At 43.5% G+C, this 27,893-nt stretch overlaps 1 protein-coding gene and 1 pseudogene across 1 annotated transcript; both read right to left on the bottom strand.

Annotated features, from left to right (window-relative positions):
• Positions 1-621: 621 nt before the first annotated feature.
• LOC139414088 (ubiquitin-like FUBI-ribosomal protein eS30 fusion protein) lies at positions 622-1,014 on the bottom strand (annotated as a pseudogene).
• A 12,205-nt stretch (positions 1,015-13,219) lies between these two features.
• LOC139414087 (leucine-rich repeat-containing protein 3-like) lies at positions 13,220-19,961 on the bottom strand. Its single transcript, XM_071161970.1, has 2 exons — positions 19,870-19,961; positions 13,220-15,260 (listed from the first exon to the last, which is right to left on the bottom strand). The coding sequence occupies exon 2, from the start codon at positions 14,939-14,941 to the stop codon at positions 14,141-14,143; it is 801 nt and encodes a 266-aa protein (XP_071018071.1). The 5' UTR covers positions 14,942-15,260; positions 19,870-19,961; the 3' UTR covers positions 13,220-14,140.
• Between the last annotated feature and the right edge of the window lie 7,932 nt (positions 19,962-27,893).

The raw sequence follows: 27,893 nt of genomic DNA, 5'->3' as shown, positions 1-27,893 counted from the left end.
CAACATCAAAAGGAAAAGTAATGTATTGTCAAGCACCAAATCCAGAGTGATCTGGGCATACTGGATGAGAACATGCCAAAGACTATTCTCATATCATCTGACAGACCTGGAAATGCCAGATGACTTCAAGAGTTTGGGACTATAAGGTTCTATCTGCATTTTAGTCAACATGTAGTTATTAAAACAGCCTTGTTCTGTTTAATGTTCTCTACCTATAGAGTAGTATAAATACCCCAATTTGTGTTGCTAAATGAAAAAGAATACAAGATAAAAATCGCTGACACCATTCAAACCAATGAGGGTTTGTATAGTCCCAAGCTCTCGACTTGTAAACGCTGTCTAATGCAGGAAATAAAATGTGCACTTCAACTAGGCCTACTTGTCTTCATGCTGGAGGCCATTTCTTCACAGCCAATCATACAGCTGCTCACTTCACCCACTGTAATAGAAACATCAAATTGGTGCCGATTACCACGTTCTTTCCTCACCAAGTTTTATTGTGTTTCATCACAGTGAACATCAGCCCAATATAATTACAAATGGCAGACAGTCTATTGCTCCCACAGAGTCAGTGTTCCATTGTCATAAACACAGTAGACAAGAGGTGTTGGGAAAATAGTTTTATGAGTTGGCGTTGGGTCCCTTCTTCTTGCCACATGTTGGCACCACATTCACAAAGTACCTGTTATATTGCATCCTCCTTTAAGCCAGTCTTCTTTTTCTTCTTCTCCTGCTTGTCCACCTTGGAGGTCTGTCCCCTGACCTTCCCCACTCTGGCCAAGGAGCCATTGACTTTGCCTCCCAACAGTCAGTTGTAACCTCAAGAGTGCTGAACTCCAGTGCAGACTGGCCGATCACATCATCGTCCTGCAGGGGTACCCCGCACAGCAAAACCACCTGGTCATCACAGGACAGTCCCTCCAATGCCTCAATATGAGCCTTGATGTGGGCGACAGTCTCTAGCCGAGACACCTCAAAGGTGTGGAGAGTCTGAGCACGCACAAATAGCTGCATGGTCAACCAAAGTCTCACAGTTGCAGTGTAACAAGCGTGTGTTTCGTCTGTATTATAAAAACAGGAAGTGGCAAGAACACGAAAGGTCTAATTCAATCAACTCAGCTATTCAGCATTCATGATTAGAGCTAAACACACAACAATGTTCTCTCGGGGGCCGGGCTATTGCTTATTTCCATAAATATAGAGACAGGTTTCTCCTTTGCCTGAACATAACCTAATTAATTAGATCAAGCCAAGCAGGCGTTGGTGTGTTGTTGTGGTTCATGCGGTAAACATGCACATAACAGATGGTTAGATTGAATTAAGATCTGTTGCAGGCAGGAACACCAAGAGAACATTGTGAATTAGCGGTCTATCGTTTACCACGTAACCCTCCTCCTGTCTTCCTCCCTCTATCAACCAGGGTCCACATGTACTGCTTAACATTGCCTCAGGGGTCCACATCTAACATCAAACCCAACTCTGGTGTGCCTGCCTGATGCCCAAATCAACTTAGTTAGATATCATTAGGCACATAGTCCCATTTTATGGTGTTGCAGGACATTTGCTTTGCTAGCAGTTGGGGGAACCATCACCATTTAGACACAAACTCTGGATTATAATCGAATAACTCACCCGTGTTCTTCTAAATCAGACCGGATAGGTGAAAGCAATGGGTTGCAAACTATACTCAGCCACTATCCAGGCCCTCTGAGATCAGCGAGGAGGGAAATTCGACAAGGTCAGAAGAAAGGAAGAGAGGGAGCAAGTTATCCAATTGGAATGTAGCCACAACGTCCGTCCGTGGAGCTGAGATATTGATTAGATCCCAACATTGCTCCTGATTTAGTCCCGGCCGGCACAGCTGTAGCACCCATGTTAGACTACTGACAGGCCATTCATCTGACTGTAAGAGCCTCAACGACCGCTGGTAGATGAGGCAAATTAATAATATTCCATTAATAATTGTCTATTCTCTCGCTTCTCCGTGTTTCATCCTCCATGTATCTTCCAGGGCTAGTAGGACAAAGTATCTGAGAGCGAGCCCGGAAATAAAACACTGGTTAAGAGTTCTGACAGACACAGGCGGTTTGTTTCTCTCTTTGGCTGTCAGGTGCTACTGAGATTGACCTAATAAACTATAGTCAAAGTCATGGGAACCAGTCCAAGTCATCAGCTCCAGACATATTGTATTGGTGCGTTCAAGACAACTGGGAACTCTGAAAAATTCGAGGTCATATCATGATGTCAGTGATCTTCAGGTTGGAAAGTCGGAGCTCTAGAAAGAGGCCAGAGTTCCTGACTTGGAATTCTAAGTTAGATGACCAACTCATTTTTTTCCAGAGTTCCCAGTTGTTTTGAACGTGGGTTCTTGGGCAACTTGGGTTCTGGTAATGATGGTAATTAATGTTTGAACGTTGAGGATTTTACACATTATGAATTACTTGGAATGTGTGTGTATATGCATGAGAGAGAGAGAGAGGGGGGGGGGGGGAGAGTCAGCACACCTGACTGCACTGGCTTAAAGAAGGTTCTGTAAATGTTAGTAGAGCTATTTTCGTCACTTTTTAGTTCCATCCCGAATCTATTCACTAGGGGCCTCATCATGTTTTGGAGCATACATGCATGCGACAGTTTTCACCCCAAAGTTTGTATTTATAAAAACTGAACTTGACGTGACAATATGCTTATCCTCCCGTGAACTTTAGACCATGCATACGCACAGTTTCTATTGGTTGTCTTGCATTGCAAGATGGCAAAAGTATTCTAGTAGTAGTAGTAGACTTTTACAAATTGGGAATAAATATATGTCACTCTTATTCATAACAACAACAAAAACATGTAGGCCTAGCTAAATATAATAACAATATGCAATCCTTTGCCATAGTGAGAAAAATCGAAAATGGATTTATCTCTGCATTCTATAATAAATAGAAATAGACATATATTTCCTATTATTTATTGCAGAATAAATGTCTCACCTTTTCTGACTGATGGTAGCCTATAGGCCTACAACAAGTTGGGACAGACTAACATTCTTCATCTCTCATTTAATTGGACCCACGTTACAGTAGTAAAAAGATAAGCTATTTCAAGAATTCCTATTTTGCTCCATGCGATCCGATCCGAAGCGCAGTTTAACGGTTGAACAGACGGTTCACCTTTTCCATTGACGTTTGTATGCTACGTCGAAGTACTGTAATGTGACGTTTGTATGCTACGTCGAAGTACTGTAATGTGACGTTTGTAGCGTATACAATATTTGATTTATATGCTGAATAAAAATGTAAACACAACATGCAACCATTTTAACGATTTTACTATGTTACCGTTCATATAAGGAAATCAGTCAATCAAAATAAATTCATTAGGCCCTAATCTATGGATTTCACATGACTGGACAGGGTCACACCCACTGGGGAGCCAGGCCCAGCCAATCAGAATTAGTTTTTCCCCACAAAAGGGCTTCATTACAGACAGAAATACTCCTCTCTTTCATCAGCTGTTCGGGTGGCTGGTTTCAGATGATACCGCAGGTATAGGGATAGGGAGGTCCTGGGCTGGCGTGGTCTACGGTTGTGAGGCCGATTGGACATACTGCCAAATTCTCTAAAACAACGGCGGCAGCTTATGGTAGACAAATTAACATTCAATTCTCTGGCAAAAACTCCGGTGGACATTCCTGCAGTCAGCATGCCAATTGCTCGTGACCTCAAAACTTGAGACATCTGTGGCATTGTGTTGTGTGACAAAATTGCACACTTAAGATTGGCCTTTTATTGTCCCCAGCACAAGGTACACCTGTATAATGATCATGCTATTTAATCAGCTTCTTGAAATGCTACACCTGTCAGGTGGATGGATTATCTAGGCAAAGGAGAAGTGCTCACTAACAGGGATGTAAACAAATGTGTTCATTTGAGAGAAATAAGCTTTTTGTGCATATGGAACATTCCTGGGATCTCTTATTTCAGCTCATGAAACATGGGATTGACGCTTTACACGTTGCGTTTATATTTTTGTTCAGTAAACATTGCAGAATAAATTCCTCATCTTTTCTGGCCAAATTGAATTTATATGTACTGTAGCCATACACGAAATTACCATATGCATTTAGCTGGGACTATTAGTTAGGCTATTATAATTTCACAATTTTGCTCTATGCATCTAACAGAGTGAGCGGTTGATAACATACAGTAGAATTTAACAGATGAACACAGCTGATATTTTGCATTGAAGTGTGTACGCTACCCTTCTTAAGTAGACCCACTGTAGTTTTCATTTTTACAATAAAAAGTACACAATATTTCAGAATTCACGGGCAGTGCAGCATATTTAGGTTTGGGAAAAAGTGAATGCCATTTAATGCTTTCAAACGATCTGTTTACAGGTCCATAACAATTTCAAATAGTTTTTGTCTTTCAGAAATGGTCAGATTTAACAAATGTCACTGCAAAAGAAAACTGCAAACACTTCCAAAGACATGTGATCCAGATCACCATTGATATTTCCTTTAGATACGTTCTTGGCCTAATTCCAATACTGTACATACAAACTATACAGCAAATAGGGCGTCATTGTCGCCATGAAAAAGGTGAGTGAATGATGGCCGTTTTTCAGACGGCCTTATAATGCGCGTCTACAGTCCTGTGACAGGTCTGATTCATATTAGGAAACATAGTGAATGTATGTATGGCATGCGCCAATTTTATGAATCTTAATATTTTGTGTGCAGTCTTCATAAATAGCTCACACAGATATTTAGTGTTTAATTTAAACAATGGTTATACATGAGGCCTCAGGGCATTGTCTGGCATGTTCATACCACCTGCTGTTGCTGTTCGCTGGCTACTGAAAGGCTAGGGAGGGGATGATTGCTATGTTCCAAACACACGCCAGACAGATGGGGGAATGCTTATCGACCTACACAACATGGTGACGGGGGATGAGGACAGCCAAACACACTTTTTCCTAGCGTGCTCGTTCTCTCGACATACCAAGCAGGGTGCTGCTTGCTAACCAGTAATGACGTTGCAACAAACAGTACATAGAAGGTAAGGAATGTAAATTAGCTTCCATACAACACTAGATAAGCATTTCTGGGAAACTTTAAAACTGTAAGCGGGTCAGAAAACTGGACACTAATCCATTATTTTACGAGTTTGCCTTCTCGCCATCTGACGAGCATGTTGGAAGGGATAGTAGCTGATGGAGTTTGGTATGAGCGTTTCGGATGACCAGCGGCCGAGGTGCTTAATGATGGCTGTGGGGAGGTTATGTGCTGCCAGCTCCGATCCAGAAGGAGTAGGAGCTCAACAGCAATGGAGGGTGCAGCGTCAAGGCTCAGTGTGGGGAAGGCAATGGCTGTGGAGTGGAGATGAGTTCCGACTGCAGGAGAGAAAGTGAGAAAAGGGGCCTAATCCTGGCTCTGCATGGGCGTAGGTGGGTGTGAAGTGGAAACGGGAGCTTGGGCCGGCTGCTAGAGAAAAGGTGCATGCAGGACTCTTGGCCTAGGCTCTGTCCAATCTTGACATGGAGAAAGCCATGCAATGGCTGTGGGGATGGCGTGGGAGCAGTGATGTAATCAAGTCACTAGACCGCAAGCCCATGTCCTTTGGTAGCGCTAAAGCTGTGGTCTAATAATTTAAGCTACAAGGCTAGCTTGGTAATGCAATAGCTAGTTAACATTTGCTGTTAAATTATGCAAGAGAGAGACTTTGACAAGTCGCCACTAGTCCAAGTCACCACTTTCGGGTTCGAGTTGAGTCACTGCGTGGGAGCATGGTCCCAACTGCTAGAGCGAAGATGGGCGAAGCGCGTCTGAGGAAGGCCGTGTGATGGCTGCCTGGTGGAGCTGGAGGCTCTGTCCGTCTCAGTGTAGTGAGTCAAGCCACCAGAGGTGTGGAGTGCAGGGAGGAATTTCAGGAGATGCAGGGTCTGGTCCAGGCAAGGTGCCAGAGCTCCAGTAGGGCACCAAGATGGACTGGCCAAGTTGCACTTTGGTGAAGGAGCCGAGTCATCCACTCGACCTGGTTGAAGTTTTGCTTGCAGACATGCACTAGAGTGAAGCACATCGAATGTCAGATGAGGACCTGAAAAGAGTGGAAGGGGCAAGAAGTTAGAGAAAGGAAGCCCCAACCCCCAGTCCTGGACCAAGGTTGCGCTGTACCCCCTCCATGGTAGGGTCAACCCCCAGTTGTTGATTTTTTTAATTTTCAACAACAACAGCAGCAAGCAGGCCTAACACGATATTCTCCAAACACCCCACAGGGCAGACATCCCAATTATTCATAAAAGGAAGTGACACAGAGGAAGAAGGGCCGGATGCCTCGTCCGGACCCACAGAAGGCAAATAGGAAAGCTGCCCTTACCGTCAATATTACTCGCCAACGTGCAATCATTGGACAATAAACTAGATGAGGTACGATCACGAATATCCTACCAACAGGACATCAAAACTGTAATATCCTATGTTTCATGGAATCGTGGCTGAATGACGACATGGATATTCAGCTAGCGGGATATACGCTGCACCGACAGGATAGAACAGCACACTCCGGTAAGACGAGGGGAGGCGGTCTGTGCATATTTGTAAACAACAGCTGGTGCACGAAATCTAAGGAAGTCTCTAGATTTTGCTCGCCTGAAGTAGAGTATATTGTGATAAACTGCAGGCCACACTACTTGCCTAGAGAGTTCTCAGTTATACTTTTTGTCGCTGTTTATTTACCACCACAGACAGATGCCGGCACTAAGACCGCACTCAGCCAGCTGTAGGAAATAAGGAAACAGGAAACCACTCTTCCTGAGGCGGCGCTCCTAGTGGCCGGAGATTTAAATGCAGGGAAGCTTAAATCAGTTCTACCAAATCTCTATCAACAATGTGCAACCAGAGGGGAAAAAAATCTAGATCACCTGCACTCCACACACAGAGATGCGTATAGAGCTCTCCCTCGCCTTCCATTTGGTAAATCCGACCAGAACTCTATCCTCCAGTGACTCGGTCTATAAAAAAATGGTCAGATGAAGCAGATGCTAAACTACAGGACTGTTTTGCTATCACAGACTGGAACATGTTCCGGGATTCTTCCGATGACATTGAGGAATACACCACATCAGTCACTGGCTTTATCAATGAGTACATTGAGGGCATCGTTCCCACAGTGACTGTACGTACATACCCCAACCAGAAGCCATGGATTACAGGCAACATTCACACTAAGCTAAAGGGTAGAGCTGCTGCTTTCAAGGTGCGGGACTCTAACCCGGAAGCTTACAAGAAATCCCGCTATGCCCTGCGACGAACCATCAAACAGGCAAAGTGTCAATACAGGGCTAAGATTGAATCATACTACACCGGCTCTAATGCTTGTCGGATGTGGCAGGGCTTGCAAACTCTATTACAGACTACAAAGGGAAGCACAGCCGCGAGCTGCCCAGTGACACAAGCCTACCAGACAAGCTAAATCACTTCTAAGATCGCTTCAAGGCAAGCAACACTGAGGCATGCATGAGAGCTGCATCAGCTGTTCCGGACGACTGTGTGATCACGCTCTCTGTAGCCAACGTGGGTAAGACCATTAAACAAGTCAACATTCACAAGGCTGCGTTGCCAGATGGATTACCAGGACGTGTGCTCCGGGCATGTGCTGACCAACTGGCAGGTGTCTTCACTGACATTTTCAACATGTCCCTGATTGAGTCTGTAATACCAACATGCTTCAAGCAGACCACCACAGTCCCTGTACCCAAGAACAGGTAGACCTGATCACCGACAATGACGAGACAGCCTATAGGGAGAAGGTCAGAGACCTAGCCGGGTGGTGCCAAAATAACAACCTATCCCTCAACGTAACCAAGACTAAGGAGATGATTGTGGACTACAAGAAAAGGAGAACCGAGCACGTCTCCATTCTCATCGACGGGCTGTAGTGGAGCAGGTTGAGAGCTGCAAATTCCTTGGTGTCCACATCAACAACAAACTAGAATGGTCCAAACACACCAAGACAGTCGTGAAGAGGGCACGACAAAGCCTATTCCCCCTCAGGAAACTAAAAAGATTTGGCATGGGTCCTGAGATCCTCGAAAGGTTCTACAGCTGCAACATCGAGAGCATCCTGACCGGTTGCATCACTGCCTGGTACGGCAATTGCTCGGCCTCCAACCGCAAGAAAATTCAGAGGGTAGTGCGTATGGCCCAGTACACCACTGGGGAAAAGCTGCCTGCCATCCAGGACCTCTACACCAGGTGGTATCAGAGGAAGGCCCTGAAAATTGTCAAAGACCCCAGCCATAGGCTGTTCTCTCTACTACTACATGGCAAGCGGTACCAGAGTGCCAAGTCTAGGACAAAAAGGCTTCTCAACAGTTTTTACCCCCAAGTCATAAGACTCCTGAACAGGTAACCAAATGGTTACCCGGACTATTTGCATTGTGTTCCCCCCCCAACCCCTCTTTTACGCTGCTGCTACTCTCTCTTTATCTTATATGCATAGTCACTTTAACCATATCCACATGTACATACTACCTCAATAATCCTGACTAACCGGTGTCTGTATATAGCCTTGCTACTCTTATTTTCAAATGTCTTTTTACTGTTGTTTTATTTCTTTACTTACCTACACACACACTTTTTTTTTCTCCGCACTATTGGTTAGAGCCTGTAAGTAAGCATTTCACTGAAAGTCTACACCTGTTGTATTAGGCACACGTGACAAATAAACGTTGATTTGGACATGGACCAATGTTGTGCTGCACTGGCCAGTGCAGGGAAAGGCCCTGGTCCAAGGTTGTGCTGGACTGGCCAGTGCAGGGAAAGGCCCTGGTACAAGGTTGTGATGGACTGGCCAGTGCAGGGAAAGGCCCTGATCCAAGGTTGTGCTGCACTGGCCAGTGCAGGGAAAGGCCCTGGTCCAAGGTTGTGCTGGACTGGCCAGTGCAGGGAAATGCCCTGGTACAAGGTTGTGCTGGACTGGCCAGTGCAGGGAAAGGCCCTGGTACAAGGTTGTGATGGACTGGCCAGTGCAGGGAAAGGCCCTGGTACAAGGTTGTGATGGACTGGCCAGTGCAGGGAAAGGCCCTGGTACAAGGTTGTGATGGACTGGCCAGTGCAGGGAAAGGCCCTGGTACAAGGTTGTGCTGGACTGGCCAGTGCAGGGAAAGGCCCTGGTACAAGGTTGTGATGGACTGGCCAGTGCAGGGAAAGGCCCTGGTCCAAGGTTATGCTGGACTGGCCAGTGCAGGGAAGGTTGATGTGGAGAGGGAGGTATGGTAGTTCTTCTGGTAGTTGATCGAGGAGCCAGTGAATATCCAGTCTTTTGTCAGGTTATCCTCTGGGGCTAACTCTCATCATCTTTAGCATCATCTTGCGCTGAGGTTGTCTTCGTATCTGTGGGTTCATGTCCCCCAGTTTGGTGCATCTTTCAATGGATTACCGTGTTGGTGGAATGAGTTTTAAGACTCTGACAAAGGCTTAAAAAGTTAACTGGTTGCCCCCAAAATGATCCAGGCAGACAAAGGGTACAGGTCATGGCTGCCAGAATTGCTCATCTGGAGGAGCAGGGAACTGCCAGAAGGCAAGATGGACTGCAGGGAAGGAGCGGTGTGGTGGATCGCCATGGAGGTAGGTCAGGGAGCGGCGCCATGAGGAGGCAGGGGGTGTACTGTGTAGGCACACCATGGAGAGGGATTGTGGAGAACGCATTTCAAACATTACTTTAATTTTCACTCTGTGACAAGTCATTAGGTGGAGCAGTCTGAGGATGACTGGAGATCTGCCCCAAGCAGGTGTAGGGGCCGAGGAAAGGGCTGCAGGAAGAGTCACTTGTCTAGCAGACAAACCTTATTGTTTCTGGGACAGCTGTGTCAGAAAATTCCTCCCAAGGCAAACCAGTCCATGTCTTACAGTTGCTGCCCGAGGGCCTTGCAGCACAGAGTATTTGTTAGGCAGATGTACAAAGGAATGCCGATGGATTATGTTTAAATACTATGAGGGTGATTGATTAAGCAATGCGATTCAGGTGACTGAGATTGGATGCAGGTGTGCGAATTGGCATGGTCACAGCTCTATGTCCATATATGGAGTTCTTTGCTAATAGGCAACGGTCCAATATGGGTGTCGGTGCCCATGTATGGAGTTCCTGCTCAAAACCACGGTCCAATATGAAAGTATGTGCCCATACATGGAATTCCTGCTCTAAAGCTGCATTTCAATATGGAAGACAATGCCCATATATGGCCGTTCCTGTTGTGGATTAGCTGTGTCGTCCTCCAGAAACTGCATTATAACCTACACATGGTGCTACTATATAGCACCCTACTTATACACACACTATAGGCCTATCATTCTTAAACTACTTGGCTCTGAGATCAAGGGGGAAGAGTGGAAAATACAGAGAAAGCTGAGGAGACAAATTGAAGCAGCTATTAGGACAGCTCAGAACACTCTAGCTATTCTAATTGTCTGGTCTAATGTGATATGCAGACAGAAGATCCTTTATTAAGTTCTGATTGTGTCATTGGAAAAGCTATTTTGGAAAATGACCTCAGAAAATAACCTTTAGATTTGGAGATGGACAAATGGTATAATTTCCCATTGGGCTATCATCATAGACAATAGTTGCAATTTCAAGAAATGTCACAATTACCATAAGGACTAGAATTTAAGTATGCACTTTCACTTCTTTCATATGCAGAAAGAATGGATTGATTGCCCTTAAAGTTCTTATTTGAATCTTATAAGTAATATAAGTTAAGTTACTCTGCATTGAGTCATAGAATGTGTGTGTAAATCTAGCTAAAATCCCACATTATCAAATGTAAACCAAATATTGATTAAAATGCCCCAAATGATTAATACAAACGTCTATATTGCTTTGGCCAGAGTCATTTACGCCAGACACCAGGCCACTGAGTTTGGCATGATAAACTAATGAGCCATAGGGCTCTGGTCAAAAGTAGTGCACTATGTAGGAAATAGGGTCCCATTTGGGATGCACTGCAGAGGCTTCCTACTGCACATGCACTCCAATTCCACATTTATGACTCAATAAACCGTATGTATTTTCTTAGTAGGTAACGTTATTCTCATTCAGGGAAACAGAGTCTGCAGTCGAATCTCTCACATAAAAATCCAACTGAGATTTACAGATATACATAGAATGTCAAAGATGGGACAAGAGCAATCACGTTGGTAAAATGTCACGTCGTTGATCAATAAATTATTGTCCCTCAACATACAGGATTTGCTGTGAATGTTTTGTGTATTCTCTAGTGCGTTTAGTGATAATAGTAAACAAGATATACATAACTCAGTTTGAAGTTTCTGTACTGTTGGGCTACAACTAATAGGTTATACAATATGATGGTGAGAATCCTCTCAAGATTTATAGTTAAGCAATAAGGGTGTGTGGTATATGGCCAATATACCACGGCGAAGGGCTGTTCTTAGGCATGACGCAATGCGGATATACCATGGCTGTCAGCCAGTCAGCATTCAGGACGTGAACCACCCAGTTTATAATATAACTTAGATCACATCAGTGAATGTTGGTGAAATGGCACATCATTGATCAATAAATAGCGATGCCTCAACATACGTCTTGTACACTAGTGAATTTAATTATACTATTATGATTATACCAGATATACATTTGACCTGTATATACTGTTGGGGTAAAACCAATAAACAACACTTGTTGGGTGAGATTTAGTCCAGATTTGGATCGCATCAGTGAGAGGGTTAACCTATTTTGGGTTTGAGTCATTCTTTGTTCCATGTCTTGCTCCTATAATAAATGGGGGGGGGGGGGGGGGGGGTGTATTCCATTCCAAATATCATTATAAAGCCATACTTCAGATTTTAGTTTAGCCTCTGCAGGTCAGATAGGGTCAGAGTAGTGAGATTTCCTTTTGAGGCATTCCACCACATCTAATTTTTAAAACCAGACTAGAATACCTTCACAGCCTCCAAAATGGCACCCTATCCCCTATACAGTGACCTATGGCTCTGGTCAAAAGTAGTGCACTATATAGGGTATAGGGTGCCATTTGGGGTACAGACCTTATGAATAATAACACGATTTCTCTGAAATGGGAGAAGGCAAAGTAGCAGCACAAACTGCAGTTGCAGAGATGAATATAATACAAGCGTAAGAGCTCAATCAGACACAGTACATATGAGATGAGAGAGACAGAGAAGAGAGAGAGAGAGATGAGACCGATAGAAACCACACACCACACTAAAGTGCACTCAACCATGTCCTCGGAAAGAGAGAAAGAAGATTGGACAACCTCATCATGAATTCAGTCATAAAAAGGAGGTGTAGGAATTCTCTTCCATATGCAAAATAAAAAGTCAAGGTATTCATAAACGACTACCTTTCTGTTTCTGACGGAAACAAAACAGGATTACTAGTAGTTAGAGACCGTTTTATTTCAGATATAAAAACGACAACGGTTGATTCACAACCATTTTGCTAAGAATAATTAGAAACAGAGACGAGCGCAACAAGATCAAGACATATCCCTGGGGCTAAACGACAGACAAAGACAGATTTCATGGTCAACGTTTCTCCGTTTCAACACAAGTCTCAATAAAACAATAGAATGTCTAAAACATAAACTACACCCCATACTATGAAAGGGACAAAACATACAAACCAATAGAGACAAAACAATACAGAACACATACACTACTGAGGAAGTATAGACTACTTCCAACTGTTGGTCATCATAGACTTTCTGACGCAACATCAGCATCGATCAAAGTCTGTAGAAGGGTGTTTGACAGTTTGGGAACTAAATCCGATATGAGTATTTAAAGAGTTATGTCCTGAAAGTGGCATCACATTGATTGCCAAAATGAGTAATGGTAAATGATTCATAACACCCTTCACAACATCTAAAATATTTAACATGACATATTAAAGCTAGAATCTTCAGCTAAATCAATAACAAAGTGGTGCCCCTCTGTTTAGTGAAAATCCTGAAGAAATGTAACCACTGTCAAATGCATAGACATAGCTATGGACATAATCAAACAAATTACCGTTTTAACCATGTTTTAAAGCCAGACAGTATTTGTTTACATTTACCTTGTTTGCAAACATTGAAGCAAAAAAAGCACATATCTGGGGTTCTGATTGGGTACGACAGTTGAACTAAGCTCACGAGGCATTTATACATTATATTCTTTAAGAAGCAATGGGTATGTATCATTCATTTATAAGTTAAAGAATGGATCTAACAACTCCCACTGGGCAAAAATGGATTGAATCAACGTTGTTTCCACCGTCCTTTAAAATCCAAAATCTATGTGATGATGTTGAATCAATGTGGGAAACGGATTAGATTTGAAAAAAGTCATCAGCGTAAGGGAATGTCGTATTTTTTTCACCCAACTTTTAACCCAAACCCAATGACATGGTGAAATGTTTTGTTGATTTCACATCCAATTGACGTTAGCTGACAACTCAACCAAAATTAGATCAAAACTAGACATTGAAATTACATCTGTGCCCAGTGGGTAAGGATTCTAGCTTTAAAGGGATTTTGTAGTTCAACATTTGCTTTCACAGTGCCTTGGTTGAGTTACTGTTTACTGTTTCTAGGCACTTGAAGACACAAGATGAACATTCAGTCCAGTGTAACAGCCAATCACAATGACTAGATCAATAGTACTGTATAGCACTACAACCAATCACACAACAACCAAATCCATATGGAGACACTCTCAGAGACTTATACAATATATTTCTCATTAAATCCTACTGTTGGGAAAACATATGACGATGAGAAGTAGAGGTCATGTTTCTTCCCAATAAAAAGTAAATACTGTAAAATAAAAATGACAACAATCGACAAAAAAGTAGGTTGGAATTGAGTCAGAAATCTCAAAAGGTATTGACCCCATGACTTCATAAACAGTCGACACAAAAAGGTTGATTGCACTGACGAACCCGAGGCCCACTGCGAGCCGGTCAGGCACGTGCAGACGGGCAGGTGCAGTCCAGTGGCTCGTCCAGAGGCCCGTCTTCACATTCAAAATAGTTACATACACCTTGCAAGTTTGCCACTGTGTTTACTATCCCATGGACATGTAAGAACCCCCACCACTGTCACTGCCACCACACATAGAGCACTGCTAGAGCACAGTGCTGGCTGTGTCAAAGTCCTTGCTGATCTGGGAGGATCTGGGTAGAGACTTGAGGTACTCCATGTGTCTCCTCGCGTCCTCCTGGTTGTGCCTGACGTAGTAGATGACGTAGGCGATCACCATGGCGAACCAACAGAACATGGTCACGAACATGGCCACGTCTGTGGTCTTGTGGTGGAAGTTACAGAAGTTGATGCCAGAGTCCAGGACCTGAATGACGGGCCGGCCGGCGTACTCGTCCTGGACAGAGGTGTGGCAGCTCACCTCGTTGACCGTCTCAGGGTCCAGCCTCAGCTCCCTCAGTACCTCCTGGAGGGAACACTCGCAGTGCCAGGGGTTGTTGGAGAGTCTTATACGGGCACTCAGCTTGGTGAAGGCCTCCTTGGGGACGCTGCGGAGCTGGTTGTTGGAGAGGTCCAGGGAGCGGAGTCCCTCGGAGACCCCCAGGAAGGCCCCTGCGTCGATACTCTCGATGTGGTTATGCGACAGGTCCAGCTCCTTGAGGCGGCGGAGGTCCTTGAAGGCCTGGTTCGGGATGTGGCTGATCCGGTTGGACGAGAGCAGGAGGGTGACGGTGTCTTCCGGTAGGTCCGGAGGGATCTGGTCAAGGCTCCGGGAGACGCACTGCACCACCACGCCATTCCTCTCCGAGCAGTGACAGCTCTTGGGGCACGGTGTCGCCATGACAACCATGAGGGCCACCACGAGACATAACGTCCTCACGGGGGAAGTGGAGACACAGAAAGAAGAAGTGAACAGGACTTGCCAACGTGGCTGAGGAGGCCCCATTAGCTCAGCCGGTAAAATACCTGACAATCCCTGCGGTTCCAGAGCAGGTTTCAATGACTATTGATGGTACACAGCAGCTACTCATATATATATCATTTGATCCTGTACCAGATTAATAACCCTCTATCTTCATCCCCATATCCATCCATTAGAGTCCAGTGAAGTGACTGTAGTTTGACCAAAGACAGTCCGGAGGAATACAAAAGATGGGTTCCAACTAGACAGAAGAGGAAAGGAGTGGGCATATCATTTCGATCCAGACATACTGTAGCACAAGTTTCAGGACAGCCTATCACTCAGTCCTCTGAAGGCAAGGAATCTGAAATAGAGAGAGAGAGAGATTAAAAGAGAGAAACAGGCCATGGCTATTTCTTTAATGATCCATTTAGTGGAAAATCGTTTTTGTTGTAACTCTGTGAAGTCCTGGGTAGATGAACATAACAAAGCATGTTTGAGCTGTAGTAGTGAGACAAGCCAGTGTTTGAGATGTAGTAGTGAGACAAGGCAGTGTTTGAGATGTAGTAGTGAGACAAGCCAGTGTTTGAGATGTAGTAGTGAGACAAGCCAGTGTTTGAGATGTAGTAGTGAGACAAGCCAGTGTTTGAGATGTAGTAGTGAGAGAAGCCAGTGTTTGAGATGTGAGGCAAGCCAGTGTTTGAGCTGTGAGACAAGCCAGTGTTTGAGATGTGAGACAAGCCAGTGTTTGAGATGTAGTAGTGAAAGAAGCCACTGTTTGAGATGTAGTAGTGAGACAAGCCTGTGTTTGAGATGTGAGACAAGCCAGTGTTTGAGATGTAGTAGTGAGACAAGCCAGTGTTTGAGATGTAGTAGTGAGACAAGCCAGTGTTTGAGATGTAGTAGTGAGACAAGCCAGTGTTTGAGATGTGAGGAAAGCCAGTGTTTGAGATGTAGTAGTGAGAGAAGCCAGTGTTTGAGATGTAGTAGTGAGACAAGCCAGTGTTTGAGATGTAGTAGTGAGACAAGCCAGTGTTTGAGATGTAGTAGTGAGAGAAGCCAGTGTTTGAGATGTAGTAGTGAGACAAGCCAGTGTTTGAGATGTAGTAGTGAGACAAGCCAGTGTTTGAGATGTAATAGTGAGACAAGCCAGTGTTTGAGATGTAGTAGTGAGACAAGCCAGTGTTTGAGATGTAGTAGTGAGAGAAGCCAGTGTTTGAGATGTAGTAGTGAGACAAGCCAGTGTTTGAGATGTAGTAGTGAGAGAAGCCAGTGTTTGAGATGTAGTAGTGAGAGAAGCCAGTGTTTGAGATGTAGTAGTGAGAGAAGCCAGTGTTTGAGATGTAGTAGTGAGATGTAGTAGTGAGAGAAGACAGTGTTTGAGATGTAGTAGTGAGACAAGTCAGTGTTTGAGATGTAGTAGTGAGACAAGCCAGTGTTTGAGATGTAGTAGTGAGAGAAGCCAGTGTTTGAGATGTAGTAGTGAGACAAGCCAGTGTTTGAGATGTAGTAGTGAGACAAGCCAGTGTTTGAGATGTGAGGAAAGCCAGTGTTTGAGATGTAGTAGTGAGACAAGCCAGTGTTTGAGATGTAGTAGTGAGAGAAGCCAGTGTTTGAGATGTAGTAGTGAGACAAGCCAGTGTTTGAGATGTAGTAGTGAGAGAAGCCAGTGTTTGAGATGTAGTAGTGAGACAAGCCAGTGTTTGAGATGTAGTAGTGAGACAAGCCAGTGTTTGAGATGTAGTAGTGAGACAAGGCAGTGTTTGAGATGTAGTAGTGAGACAAGCCAGTGTTTGAGATGTAGTAGTGAGAGAAGCCAGTGTTTGAGATGTAGCAGTGAGACAAGCCAGTGTTTGAGATGTAGTAGTGAGAGAAGCCAGTGTTTGAGACGTAGTAGTGAGAGAAGCCAGTGTTTGAGATATAGTAGTGAGATGTAGTAGTGAGAGAAGACAGTGTTTGAGATGTAGTAGTGAGACAAGTCAGTGTTTGAGATGTAGTAGTGAGAGAAGCTAGTGTTTGAGCTGTAGTAGTGAGACAAGCCAGTGTTTGAGATGTAGTAGTGAGACAAGCCAGTGTTTGAGATGTAGTAGTGAGACAAGTCAGTGTTTGAGATGTAGTAGTGAGACAAGCCAGTGTTTGAGATGTAGTAGTGAGAGAAGCCAGTGTTTGAGCTGTAGTAGTGAGACAAGCCAGTGTTTGAGATGTAGTAGTGAGACAAGCCAGTGTTTGAGATGTAGTAGTGAGACAAGCCAGTGTTTGAGATGTAGTAGTGAGAGAAGCCAGTGTTTGAGATGTAGTAGTGAGAGAAGCCAGTGTTTGAGATGTAGTAGTGAGATGTAGTAGTGAGAGAAGACAGTGTTTGAGATGTAGTAGTGAGACAAGTCAGTGTTTGAGATGTAGTAGTGAGAGAAGCCAGTGTTTGAGCTGTAGTAGTGAGACAAGCCAGTGTTTGAGATGTAGTAGTGAGACAAGCCAGTGTTTGAGATGTAGTAGTGAGACAAGCCAGTGTTTGAGATGTAGTAGTGAGTCAAGCCAGTGTTTGAGATGTAGTAGTGAAACAAGCCAGTGTTTGAGATGTAGTAGTGAGAGAAGCCAGTGTTTGAGATGTAGTAGTGAGATGTAGTAGTGAGATGTAGTAGTGAGAGATGCCAGTGTTTGAGATGTAGTAGTGAGAAAAGCCAGTGTTTGAGATGTAGTAGTGAGAGAAGCCAGTGTTTGAGCTGTAGTAGTGAGACAAGCCAGTGTTTGAGATGTAGTATTGAGACAAGGTAGTGTTTGAGATGTAGTAGTGAGACAAGCCAGTGTTTGAGATGTGAGACAAGCCAGTGTTTGAGATGTGAGACAAGCCAGTGTTTGAGATGTAGTAGTGAGACAAGCCACTGTTTGAGATGTAGTATTGAAACAAGCCAGTGTTTGAGATGTAGTAGTGAGATGTAGTAGTGAGAGAAGCCAGTGTTTGAGATGTAGTAGTGAGACAAGCCAGTGTTTGAGATGTAGTAGTGAGACAAGCCAGTGTTTGAGATGTAGTAGTGAGACAAGCCGGTGTTTGAGATGTAGTAGTGAGAGAAGCCAGTGTTTGAGCTGTAGTAGTGAGACAAGCCAGTGTTTGAGATGTAGTAGTGAGACAAGCCAGTGTTTGAGATATAGTAGTGAGAGAAGCCAGTGTTTGAGCTGTAGTAGTGAGACAAGCCAGTGTTTGAGATGTAGTAGTGAGACAAGTTAGTGTTTGAGATGTAGTAGTGAGACAAGCCAGTGTTTGAGATGTAGTAGTGAGAGAAGCCAGTGTTTGAGATGTAGTAGTGAGACAAGCCAGTGTTTGAGATGTAGTAGTGAGAGAAGCCAGTGTTTGAGATGTAGTAGTGAGACAAGCCAGTGTTTGAGATGTAGTAGTGAGATGTAGTAGTGAGACAAGCCAGTGTTTGAGCTGTAGTTGTGAGACAAGCCAGTGTTTGAGATGTAGTAGTGAGACAAGCCAGTGTTTGAGATGTAGTAGTGAGACAAGCCAGTGCTTATATCTTCAGTAATTCCATCTGGTAGAAATCATATCTATTGATTTCTTGATGCACAAAGGTCTTGAAAAACAGTACATTGAAAAAGCATCCTTTAAAAAAATTCCTTCATCAATGACACTCTGCAAAACAAAAAAATATTTTGATTTGTTAAAAATAGGTATTGATAATGCATTAAAGGGAAACATTGTTTATCCAATTTGAGCACCAATTTTCCAAAGCTAAAAAATAACTACACGACAATGTGGTCTTTCTGAATTTGATTGACACTGTACTGCATGGTGTGCGCCTGTTCTCCTATTTCTTACAGTGCTGAACGCAAAGAGAGTATCTCCAGTCTCCAGTCCTTTGCCCTGACAGTATAAATAGAAAAGATACATTACCCTAGTAATAATAGAATTGCTCTGATAGTTCCAGGTGGTTACTCCCAATTCCGGACCATGGAGATTCACAGCAGCAAGCCTACTGTAAAACTCTTGACGAACGTTCCCAGAATCATTGAAATCATTGAGGAATTTTTCCCTGTGATTTGTTTTCTATTGAACACTTTTACATAGACCAAACAGAAACTGTGACTCAACATTTCCTTTCATTTGATTAATATTTGCTGACAACATTCCAGAGACAGTGACTTTTTGCACTCTCCAAATGTTTGCGCAGCATTCATTCATGTCAAAGGTGGTTTATAACCTCACAACAAGCTCAAGGGAAACCATAGCATTCAGCCAACATGTCCGGCTCTCCGTCTGCCTGTTTGAAGTCCATGAACCCTCACAGATCTACCACCACATTATTAGCTAGACACCACAGCTTCATTTAGCCACAGTTAAGCCACATGTCCGACTGAAACCAAAACATCAAACAGTATATAGCCTATGATCACCCGCGGACAGAGGGTCTGCTTTGTCTCTGTAACCCAGGGCGCCACAGAAACCTAAATGTTAGATTTATCCTTCTCGTGACATACAGTACTTCCATAGGTACAATTAGGCTGCCAGTGGTCCGCAAGCAGAAAAACATAAGCAGTTTTAACAAGGCGACTCACTTTCAGAATGCAAGAGGTCATTCAGGTGGAGAAAGTACGTTCTTATTTTTCTTTATGGATCGTCCCATGCATGGTAGAGGGTCTGTTTTATTAGTGTCACTGTTAATATAGTCTAATGGTCATCATTAAGGTGGTGGTGGTGATGATGATGAAGAACCGGAGGTAGTATCATTTATTTCAAGTTCAGGTGTTATTGTTACATGCACAGGACAATGAAATCGTTAACTTGCGAGCTTAATTCCCCTTAATTCATCCAACTCAATTGATGATTTCTGTAGTCTAAAAAGTAATAGGAATGTACTTTTTGAACGACCTAAAAAGACGTAGAAAAATATCAAAACATACTAATCTTCAATAATATCCACCTTTTATAAATAATATCGACCTTTTATAAATCAACTGTCCATAGCACTACTTACCCTGTATTTTTCTCCCGACTTGTTTTCAGAATGAGAGTATGGTCCAGTCAGGGCTATACGGTTGCTCCATCGACGTAAAGTTAAATGCAAACCAACAAACGAATCAGTATCGAGTGGAGAGTGACCGAACATGAGTGGAGAGTGACCGAACATAGAATGAACGCAGTAGGTATAACTCACCTCGCCAGCGCACCGCCTCCACTTGTTGCTGTCATAATAAAAGGTACTTTAAAGTTGCATCTCCTCTACGCTACACTGTATGTGTGTACCGGTTGCCTCAAGACTTCCGAACCTCATTCAGTTTGCGCGCGCACCTATTGGACAGTTTGGATCCATTCGGGACCTCATCCACTTGCTTTCTTTGCGTTATATTGAGGTGTCTCTCCCAGTTCATCGTAAATCATCCCTGCAATATTGTTGAATGCTTTTGCAAATGTGTGACACAACTGTGGGAAACACTGGAGTCAATATGGGCCAGCATCATAGTTGAACGCTTTCGACACCTTGTAGAGTCCATTCCCTTACGAATTGAGTCTGTTCTGAGGGCAAAAGGGGGTTCAACTCAATATTAGGAAGGTGTTCCTAATGCTTTGTACACTCAGTGTATATGGAACGCATTGCTTAGAGCCACCCCATTCAGAAATATCCAATGAATGTGAGGACTTTCAACGTGAAGTCTGTATAGACATTCTACCATAGGGAGATGTCAAGCACATCACTCTGTTAAATATGGATTTGCTTGAAATAGATCACTCAGTAGTCACCTCCTGGAGGCGATTGCAAGTGCTGTCCATCTTTAGGACTGAAATGAGAGGACTGTCTAGAAAGCCACAATTTCCTCAATTCAATTGAAACCATCAACAAATGTCAACATCCGTTCTAGTTCACGGTTGCAGATAATAGAACCTGTCTCACCGAGATCAACAGAAATGACAGGTTTTGATATTGTCATTCTTCCTTTGAGAGCCTACTTCTGTAGACGGATCACCACAACACAGATGCCAGTTTCACTACAGGCAGTGGAGTTGTCTTTACTCAGTCTTGTTCTGCCAACCAATTATCAATGTTTTTGCCCACGAGGCAGAGCTGCCCTCAGAACAAGATTAAAGAAGGTAAACTCCAATTGGCTAGAAGTACTTTACTTCTACTGCTATGAACTCTTACTTTAGCCACCAAAACTAAGTTACAGCACTATGGCTGCTACCACCGTGGACTGCAGCTTGCTGTCACTCCTCTCCTCAGCCTCCTCAGTCACCCCTAGCTGATTGTTTGTGCCCTGTGCCACCAGGTGTCATCCCTCATATCCCAGACTAGTTCTTCTCGCTGACTGAAGGGTTCCACGCCCATGGTGTCACATCCACAATGACTGAGGGTCTGAGAATGTACCCTCCCTCAACTTTCTCTCTCTCTCTCTCTCTTTTGCTGTCTTTTTCTCGCTCTCTGTCTCTCTCTTTCTGTCTTTCTGTCTCTCTCTCTCACTTTCTCCCTCTGTCTCTGTCTCTCTCTCTTTCTGTCTTTCTGTCTCTCTCCCTCACTTTCTCCCTCTCTCTCTCTCTCTCTCTCTCTCTCTCTCTCTCTCTCTCTCTCTCTCCCTCTCTCTCACACACAGATGCCAGGCCACTCACATATGTCTGGTTGGTGATATGGCACATGACCATAGCTGGTACTGATTACATATCTGTAATTACAGTTTTTCTCCATTGCTAAAACACAATTTCTGAAACCTTGCTCCATTTCCTGAAAACATTAAACACAAAACCTCATCTTCAAGCACTATTTACATAACCTCTGAATCCTCTTGCAAAATGAAACATTCGCCTCAAAACAGTTTTACCTGTGTTCAAAATCAAACACTGCTCTCAAATCATAAACAAAGTGATCAAAATGATATACACTCTCAAGCAGTCAGTAAACAATACACCGAAAAATAGAAAACACATTGTTCAAAACATACAATTCTCAGGGAGAAGTACATTTTTAATCTAAAAAAATATACAAATTTTTCCGTCATTGTCTTTTGATGAACGAAAACATGTTCTATCATAGTAGCTCAAAATGTATCTGAAATTACTACTCTGCTTTGCTCTTTGCAATTTTGTTTTTTGTTCTTCCTCCTCCTTGTACCCCTATTTTTACAGTACTGTACCCTGCATCTCACAAACTTGTCATTTGTCTCTGTGATACTGTAATTCTTGTTCTTTGTTGATATGAACCTGCAACCAGTCCAAATCTATTGAGCAGTCAGTACTGTTAATAAATGGAAAGCACAATGTTCAGGGCCATACAATTTGTCCATTGTACAGTATACAGCCTACAATGCACTGTACTACAGTATCCATTCTCAGACTTTCTCCTTCCCACCTTCAACAACCTGTTTGCTCTCTGAACTGGCTTATATTGGTTGTGTCGCATCATTTGAAACAGGTTAAATCAATTTTGAGTGGTTGTGTTCAATCAATGACATATGTTCTCTATTTGTATTTGATTGTTGCCACTTGTGTTTACCAGTATGGATGACATGTGCATTAGAGTGCCGAATGTGTTTTGAGAAGGAGGATGTGTTTAGAGTTTTGCTGAAAAGTCTAAGTGAGATCTGCAAATTCTGTTTTACCATGTGAAATGGTTTAAGGTATTGACAACAGCATAATTAGCTAAATGAGTCCAGGCAACTGAGAACTTTGTTCAGCCAATGGGTTTTAGTGTTTTAGCAATTGAGAAAAACTGTAAATGGAGCCTTAGTGTTGAGGAGGATGAGGAATGAAATCACTGAGAGGAAATCAAAATGTACAAGGCAAGATATCCAATAATGTCAAATTCTGCAATTTAAACAAGATTGGCAGACCCTTATTCTATTACAGGGCCTTGGGACTTCATCAAAATTCTTCAGCGAATCTGAATGGATTCAACTTGTATCCCCTTAAGGGTTTGGATAGATTTATGGCTGGTTGTAATGATATTAGACTTGGTGGAAGCTGGCTCTTTAAACATGTTGAGTTATTATGCCAGACATCAATAATGATTAGATTACTTTAGAAAGACCGTACTTCACCTTTGTCCCAGCTGGCCCCTTTGGCTGATGGATATTGATGAGAATCCATGACTTGGGAGAAAGAGACCCACTCATGATATTATAGATTGTGTTGTAAGGGTGTTTTTACTATCATAAAGGCGCTATTTTAATGTTCAAACTCTCTTCTGATATTTTACAGCCTATTATCAAATGGAAATGTATTAAAAATATAGTGCTGAGACTGAAAATGTTGACCGTATAGGCATTGTGATATATCAACCCACAGCCCCAACTAAGAACTTGTTGAGGACTTCTAAGACTTGTGCCTATGCATTAGACTTATCTCCTGGTACAGTGCTTGTGGTACAAAAAACGTTGCATCAAGGAACGCAATGCCTATCCATAGCCTCTGTAATCCTCTTTAAGCCGCTCCACTTCTTATCATGTTTTACTCATATCACCTCAAGCAGAGGTGACGAGGGATTCACTTTGTGACACTCTCATGTGTTTTTAGCAGCAGTTATCAACCTGTCTCTGGTTTCTTTCCTGAGTAAGGCAGCTCCAAAACATAGGTGTTTCAGCCTAGCTCGGTGCTTTCTGTGGTGAGGGGCAGCCGGAGGAATATACAGACGTAGGTGTGATTGGCTCAGTGTTCTGTCACTCATGGGGGAACTACATCGCTGCAGAATCTATAGGGAGAGCTAGGTAGTTCAAGCCCCCTTGGGTGCTGCCAAAGACTTACATTAGAAGTGCCCATCCGAGGCGGTTCAAGGTAATTCGCCACAGATAAAATGACGTCAAATCACATTATATCTACCGTAGCTTTGATTGGACTGATCATGTTACTTTTAAAATCTTAGCTAGCAAGCTAGGCAAGCGGTCAACGTCATGAATCATGTCGACAATCTACTGGTAAATCCTTATCAATCCTTGTCATATGAAGATGAATTATAGATAAAAGGTACCAGTGCTCATCGGCCATTGGACATTGTCGTGTCTTTGGCTATGCCGGATTAAGTGATATGACATGCTATTCGATAAAATAATTTCTCCGTAATTAATATCACCTGATTGAGCTAATCATGTAAATGTAATTAACTAGAGAGTCGGGCACCTGAGAATGGAGTTAAGGTGGAGGAGGTTCTGCTCGCGGTCGGTGAACAGGTAGGAGCTGAATTTATTTATTTATACATTCTGCTTCTAGAATGAACAAAGCTGTGGTTGTGTTCATGAAAAGGGCTAATTTGGTTGGTAGGCTAATTGCTAGCGGAATATTTGTAAGGGATGTGTTGGTGTCAATTTCACCTCTCTCTACCCCTTCGACAAGAGTGGTAGTTGCAAATGTGCCTCCGTTTATTACGGATGACCAAATCAGGAAAGAGCTGAGTCGTTTTGGTAAGTTTGCTAGCAGTTTTCGTGTACTGTCAGCAGGCTTTCAGGCAGATGCCTTTAAGCATGTTGTTTTGTTCCGGAGGCAAGTGTTTATGTTTCTGAACAACAATGAGCAACAACTAAATGTGCATTTTAAATTTAGGCACGGGGAGGGGCTCTATGCAGGATTTGCCAGCACAGATAGTCTACGGTGTTTTGAGTGTGGGGATTTGGGGCATTGGAGCTTTGCGTGCCCAAATAAAGCCCGCAGACAAGGTGAGGGTACAAGCGCCAGTGGGGGAAATCAAGGTCAAAGTGCAGGGGGTAAGGAGATGCAGACAGCAGAAGCTGGGCCTAGTCATGCCAGGGAAGGTGGTGTAGCTGAGGCTGGGTCTAGTCAGGCTATGGATGGTGGTGTAGCGGAGGCTGGGTCTAGTCAGGCTAGAGATGGTGGGGTAGCTGAGGCTGGGTCTAGTCAGGCTAGAGATAGTGGGGTAGCTGAGGCTGGGTCTAGTCGGGCTATGGATGGTGGTGTAGATGAGGCTGGGCCTAGTCAGGCTAGAGATGGTGGGATAGCTGAGGCTGGGCCTAGTTATGCTATGGAGGGTGGTGTAGATGATTCTGGGCCTAGTTATGCTATGGAGGGTGGTGTAGATGATTCTGGGCCTAGTCATGCTATGGAGGGTGGTGTAGATGATTCTGGGCCTAGTCATGCTATGGAGGGTGGTGTAGATGATTCTGGGCCTAGTCATGCTATGGAGGGTGGTGTAGATGATTCTGGGCCTAGTTATGCTATGGAGGGTGGTGTAGATGATTCTGGGCCTAGTCATGCTATGGAGGGTGGTGTAGATGATGCTGGGTCTAGTCAGGCTATGCTAGTGGATGAGGAGAGTATAGTGGGGAAGTGTAAGAGACTAGAGGGGGGGAGGAGGAGGGTGTCAAGCAGAAAAGGAAAAAGGGTGTGGACAAAGGCACCATGGAAATTTTCCCTGTTGCTGTGGGTGATGCACTGACCAGAGATGAAGGGCAGGTGGTCAGGGTGGCAGATAGAGATGAGGAGGAAAGTGAGTCTGAGGAAGAAGATGAGGAGTTATTTTTTTCAGACTCCTCTTCAATGGGCCCGGAGCTGACAGCCAGTCAAGCAGAGGGGTCTAAGTACACGTTGAGAGAATTGACACGATTCCTGAATGAGACTAAGGGGAAAAAGTTAATCTTGAGGTTTTTTTTTCTGATCCTAGAAAGTTTGTAAGATCAGTACAGCATGCTATGAAAAATGAGGAGCATGGTGTCCTCTCACCCAGGAAACGGTTTAGGTTGAGGAAGTGGGTCACAACAGTGCATAAAGGTTTACCCTCAGACACTGCTTAGATGCATATTTTCTTTCTGACACTGGGGCTTTTTGAGCTTTGCTATTGGTCTCTTTCTCTGCTGGATTTTCCCCCACTTCTAATGGAGACTCTTTGGGTAGACTCGCTCAATATAAATGGCGCCAGAGATGCGGGAAAGAGGAGTGTGTTGGGTGAATATGTAGAACCAAAAGAAGAACGTTATGGATATACAGTTGTAGGAGTGGGTATTGTGATGATGGTCTGTATCATGTGGTAGATAGAAAGGGGAGTATGGTAAATATATGCAGTACAGGATATATCTTTGTTTTTTATTTTTAAGGGGGGGGGGGGGGGGGGGTGAGTTTTAAATGAAATGAGATTGTTTTAGTAAAGAAAGACAAAAAGTCAAGTCTCTCTCTCTCTCTCTCTGTGTTGACTTAAAGAAGAGTAAAGTTAAGGCCTCAACATCTTGCTGAATTTATCTGAACTAACATCTATCTGAATTTCTGTCGGTGTCCATTTTGAAAGTGCTGAAGGACTAGTCCTACCTCGTCGCAGCTTGTTTGCTTGCAGTTGCTTATACTTAGAGCTGTATTCATGATATAAGAACAAACATTGTGCATTTACTGTAATAATGTTTGTGTATGGTTCAAAAGTTAAAACTCATGTTGGCGTTCATTATTATTGAAAGACAATGCGGTTCTTATTGACATATCCAAATCCACAAGGATTCGTTAGAAATCACATTTGTTTAAGCAAGTCAGCCATATCAGCTATCAGGTGTATTGGTGGTAAGGATTCACTCCATGGTGCTGAAAAGAAAGCTCTTCTGTTGGGACAGCTTTATGTAGGCCCGAACAGTTTATGGGCACCGTTTGTCACCGTTATAGTGCCATTAATGTATTGTTTAGTGATGTGTAGTGTGGCTTTGCTGGCATGCATCTGCAGATTTTAGATGCACATGCTAAAATCGCAACTGGAGCTGCTTTCGCACAAGGAGAGAGTCCCTGTCTGACAGTGGCTGCTGAAGCAAACCGAGGGTGGAACAATAGAAGGACTGTGGATATTAGGCTTGAACAATAAAGAGTCTAATTTTCTTCTGGGATCAACCCATTTAGTTTTCAATACACCGGTGATTACTGTATTCTTCCTGCATTCACTCCTCAGTAAGCTATTTCCAGGAGTCTGTTGAACAGGGGGAGTGATTTTCCTGCCTTTCTCTCTTTGGGTTTTCTTCTTCAAGCATGACTGTGATGAGACAAATAGGAGGGCCCATTTTTATGTCCTCTAATTAAGCTTCATTGACAATCTTTCAGTCAGAATGTACTCATCTGAAAGCATACAAACATGCATATTGCACCTCACACACACACACACACAGCTGTACATACACACATGCGCACACACACAAACCAAATGTTTGTTGTCAACGAAGGCTGTTGCAGAAAGAAAAGTAGCTACAAGGTGTGCTCGTGAGATATCATCATATTATATTCAATATTCATCAAATGGGCTTGCTCTTTAAATGGACTTTCCAGAGCCCTTAGACTACTGTGAGGTGCAGTCAACAATTCTTCAGTATGCCCAATCAGTCCTCGGTTGTTGGAGTTTTATCTTGACGGTTTACCCATAAAGCCTTTATTTGTCTTTGGGTAGTGTAATGCATATAGATGTGACAAACAATAGAAGATGTTCTATTTAAAGTTATACTCATATTGTCCTTGACAACTGACTGTGAGGGGACACCACAGACTGTAGCCTGTAATGGAATTGCTTCATACTGCACCCTGGGAAAGAACAGAGTCATAACATTCTCATTCTTTCACAAGCCAATCAAAAGATACCTGCGTCAAAAACAATCTCAACATACCACTTCTCTCCCATAATCATGAATCATGATCATCTACAAGCTCTGCATCTGTCTACCTCACCTGAGTCTGAAAATACATTTATCGTCATTTAAAATGTCATAGTTTCTTAAGCATCTATAAATCTATATAAATACTCTCAATTTCCGTACAGTGGATTGGCTAAGCTCTGAGAGGACGGAGAGAGACTTGGTGACGTTGAGTATCCTACTGCAGTTCAGTGGCTGCCTGACTCCAGCAGTAATGATATGTCCCATAGAGAGAGAGCCCCAGGTACAGTGCAGAGGTCTCTCTCCTGGTCTATCTCCTCTAGTAGTCCTCTGGTGTCAGGTTGGACATGAGCCAGAGAGGGCCTGCCTAATGAAAGATGGATGGGGAGGACAGAGGAGTGAGAGAGAGACAGAGAGAGAGAGAGCAGGCAAGGAGTGGAGGTGAATGTGCTATGGT

This window comes from Oncorhynchus clarkii, chromosome 7 (assembly GCF_045791955.1).
Source record: "Oncorhynchus clarkii lewisi isolate Uvic-CL-2024 chromosome 7, UVic_Ocla_1.0, whole genome shotgun sequence".
Taxonomy (NCBI): Eukaryota; Metazoa; Chordata; class Actinopteri; order Salmoniformes; family Salmonidae; genus Oncorhynchus; species Oncorhynchus clarkii.
Note: the sequence above shows the minus strand (reverse complement) of the source record. Positions and strands in the feature narration are given on the sequence as shown.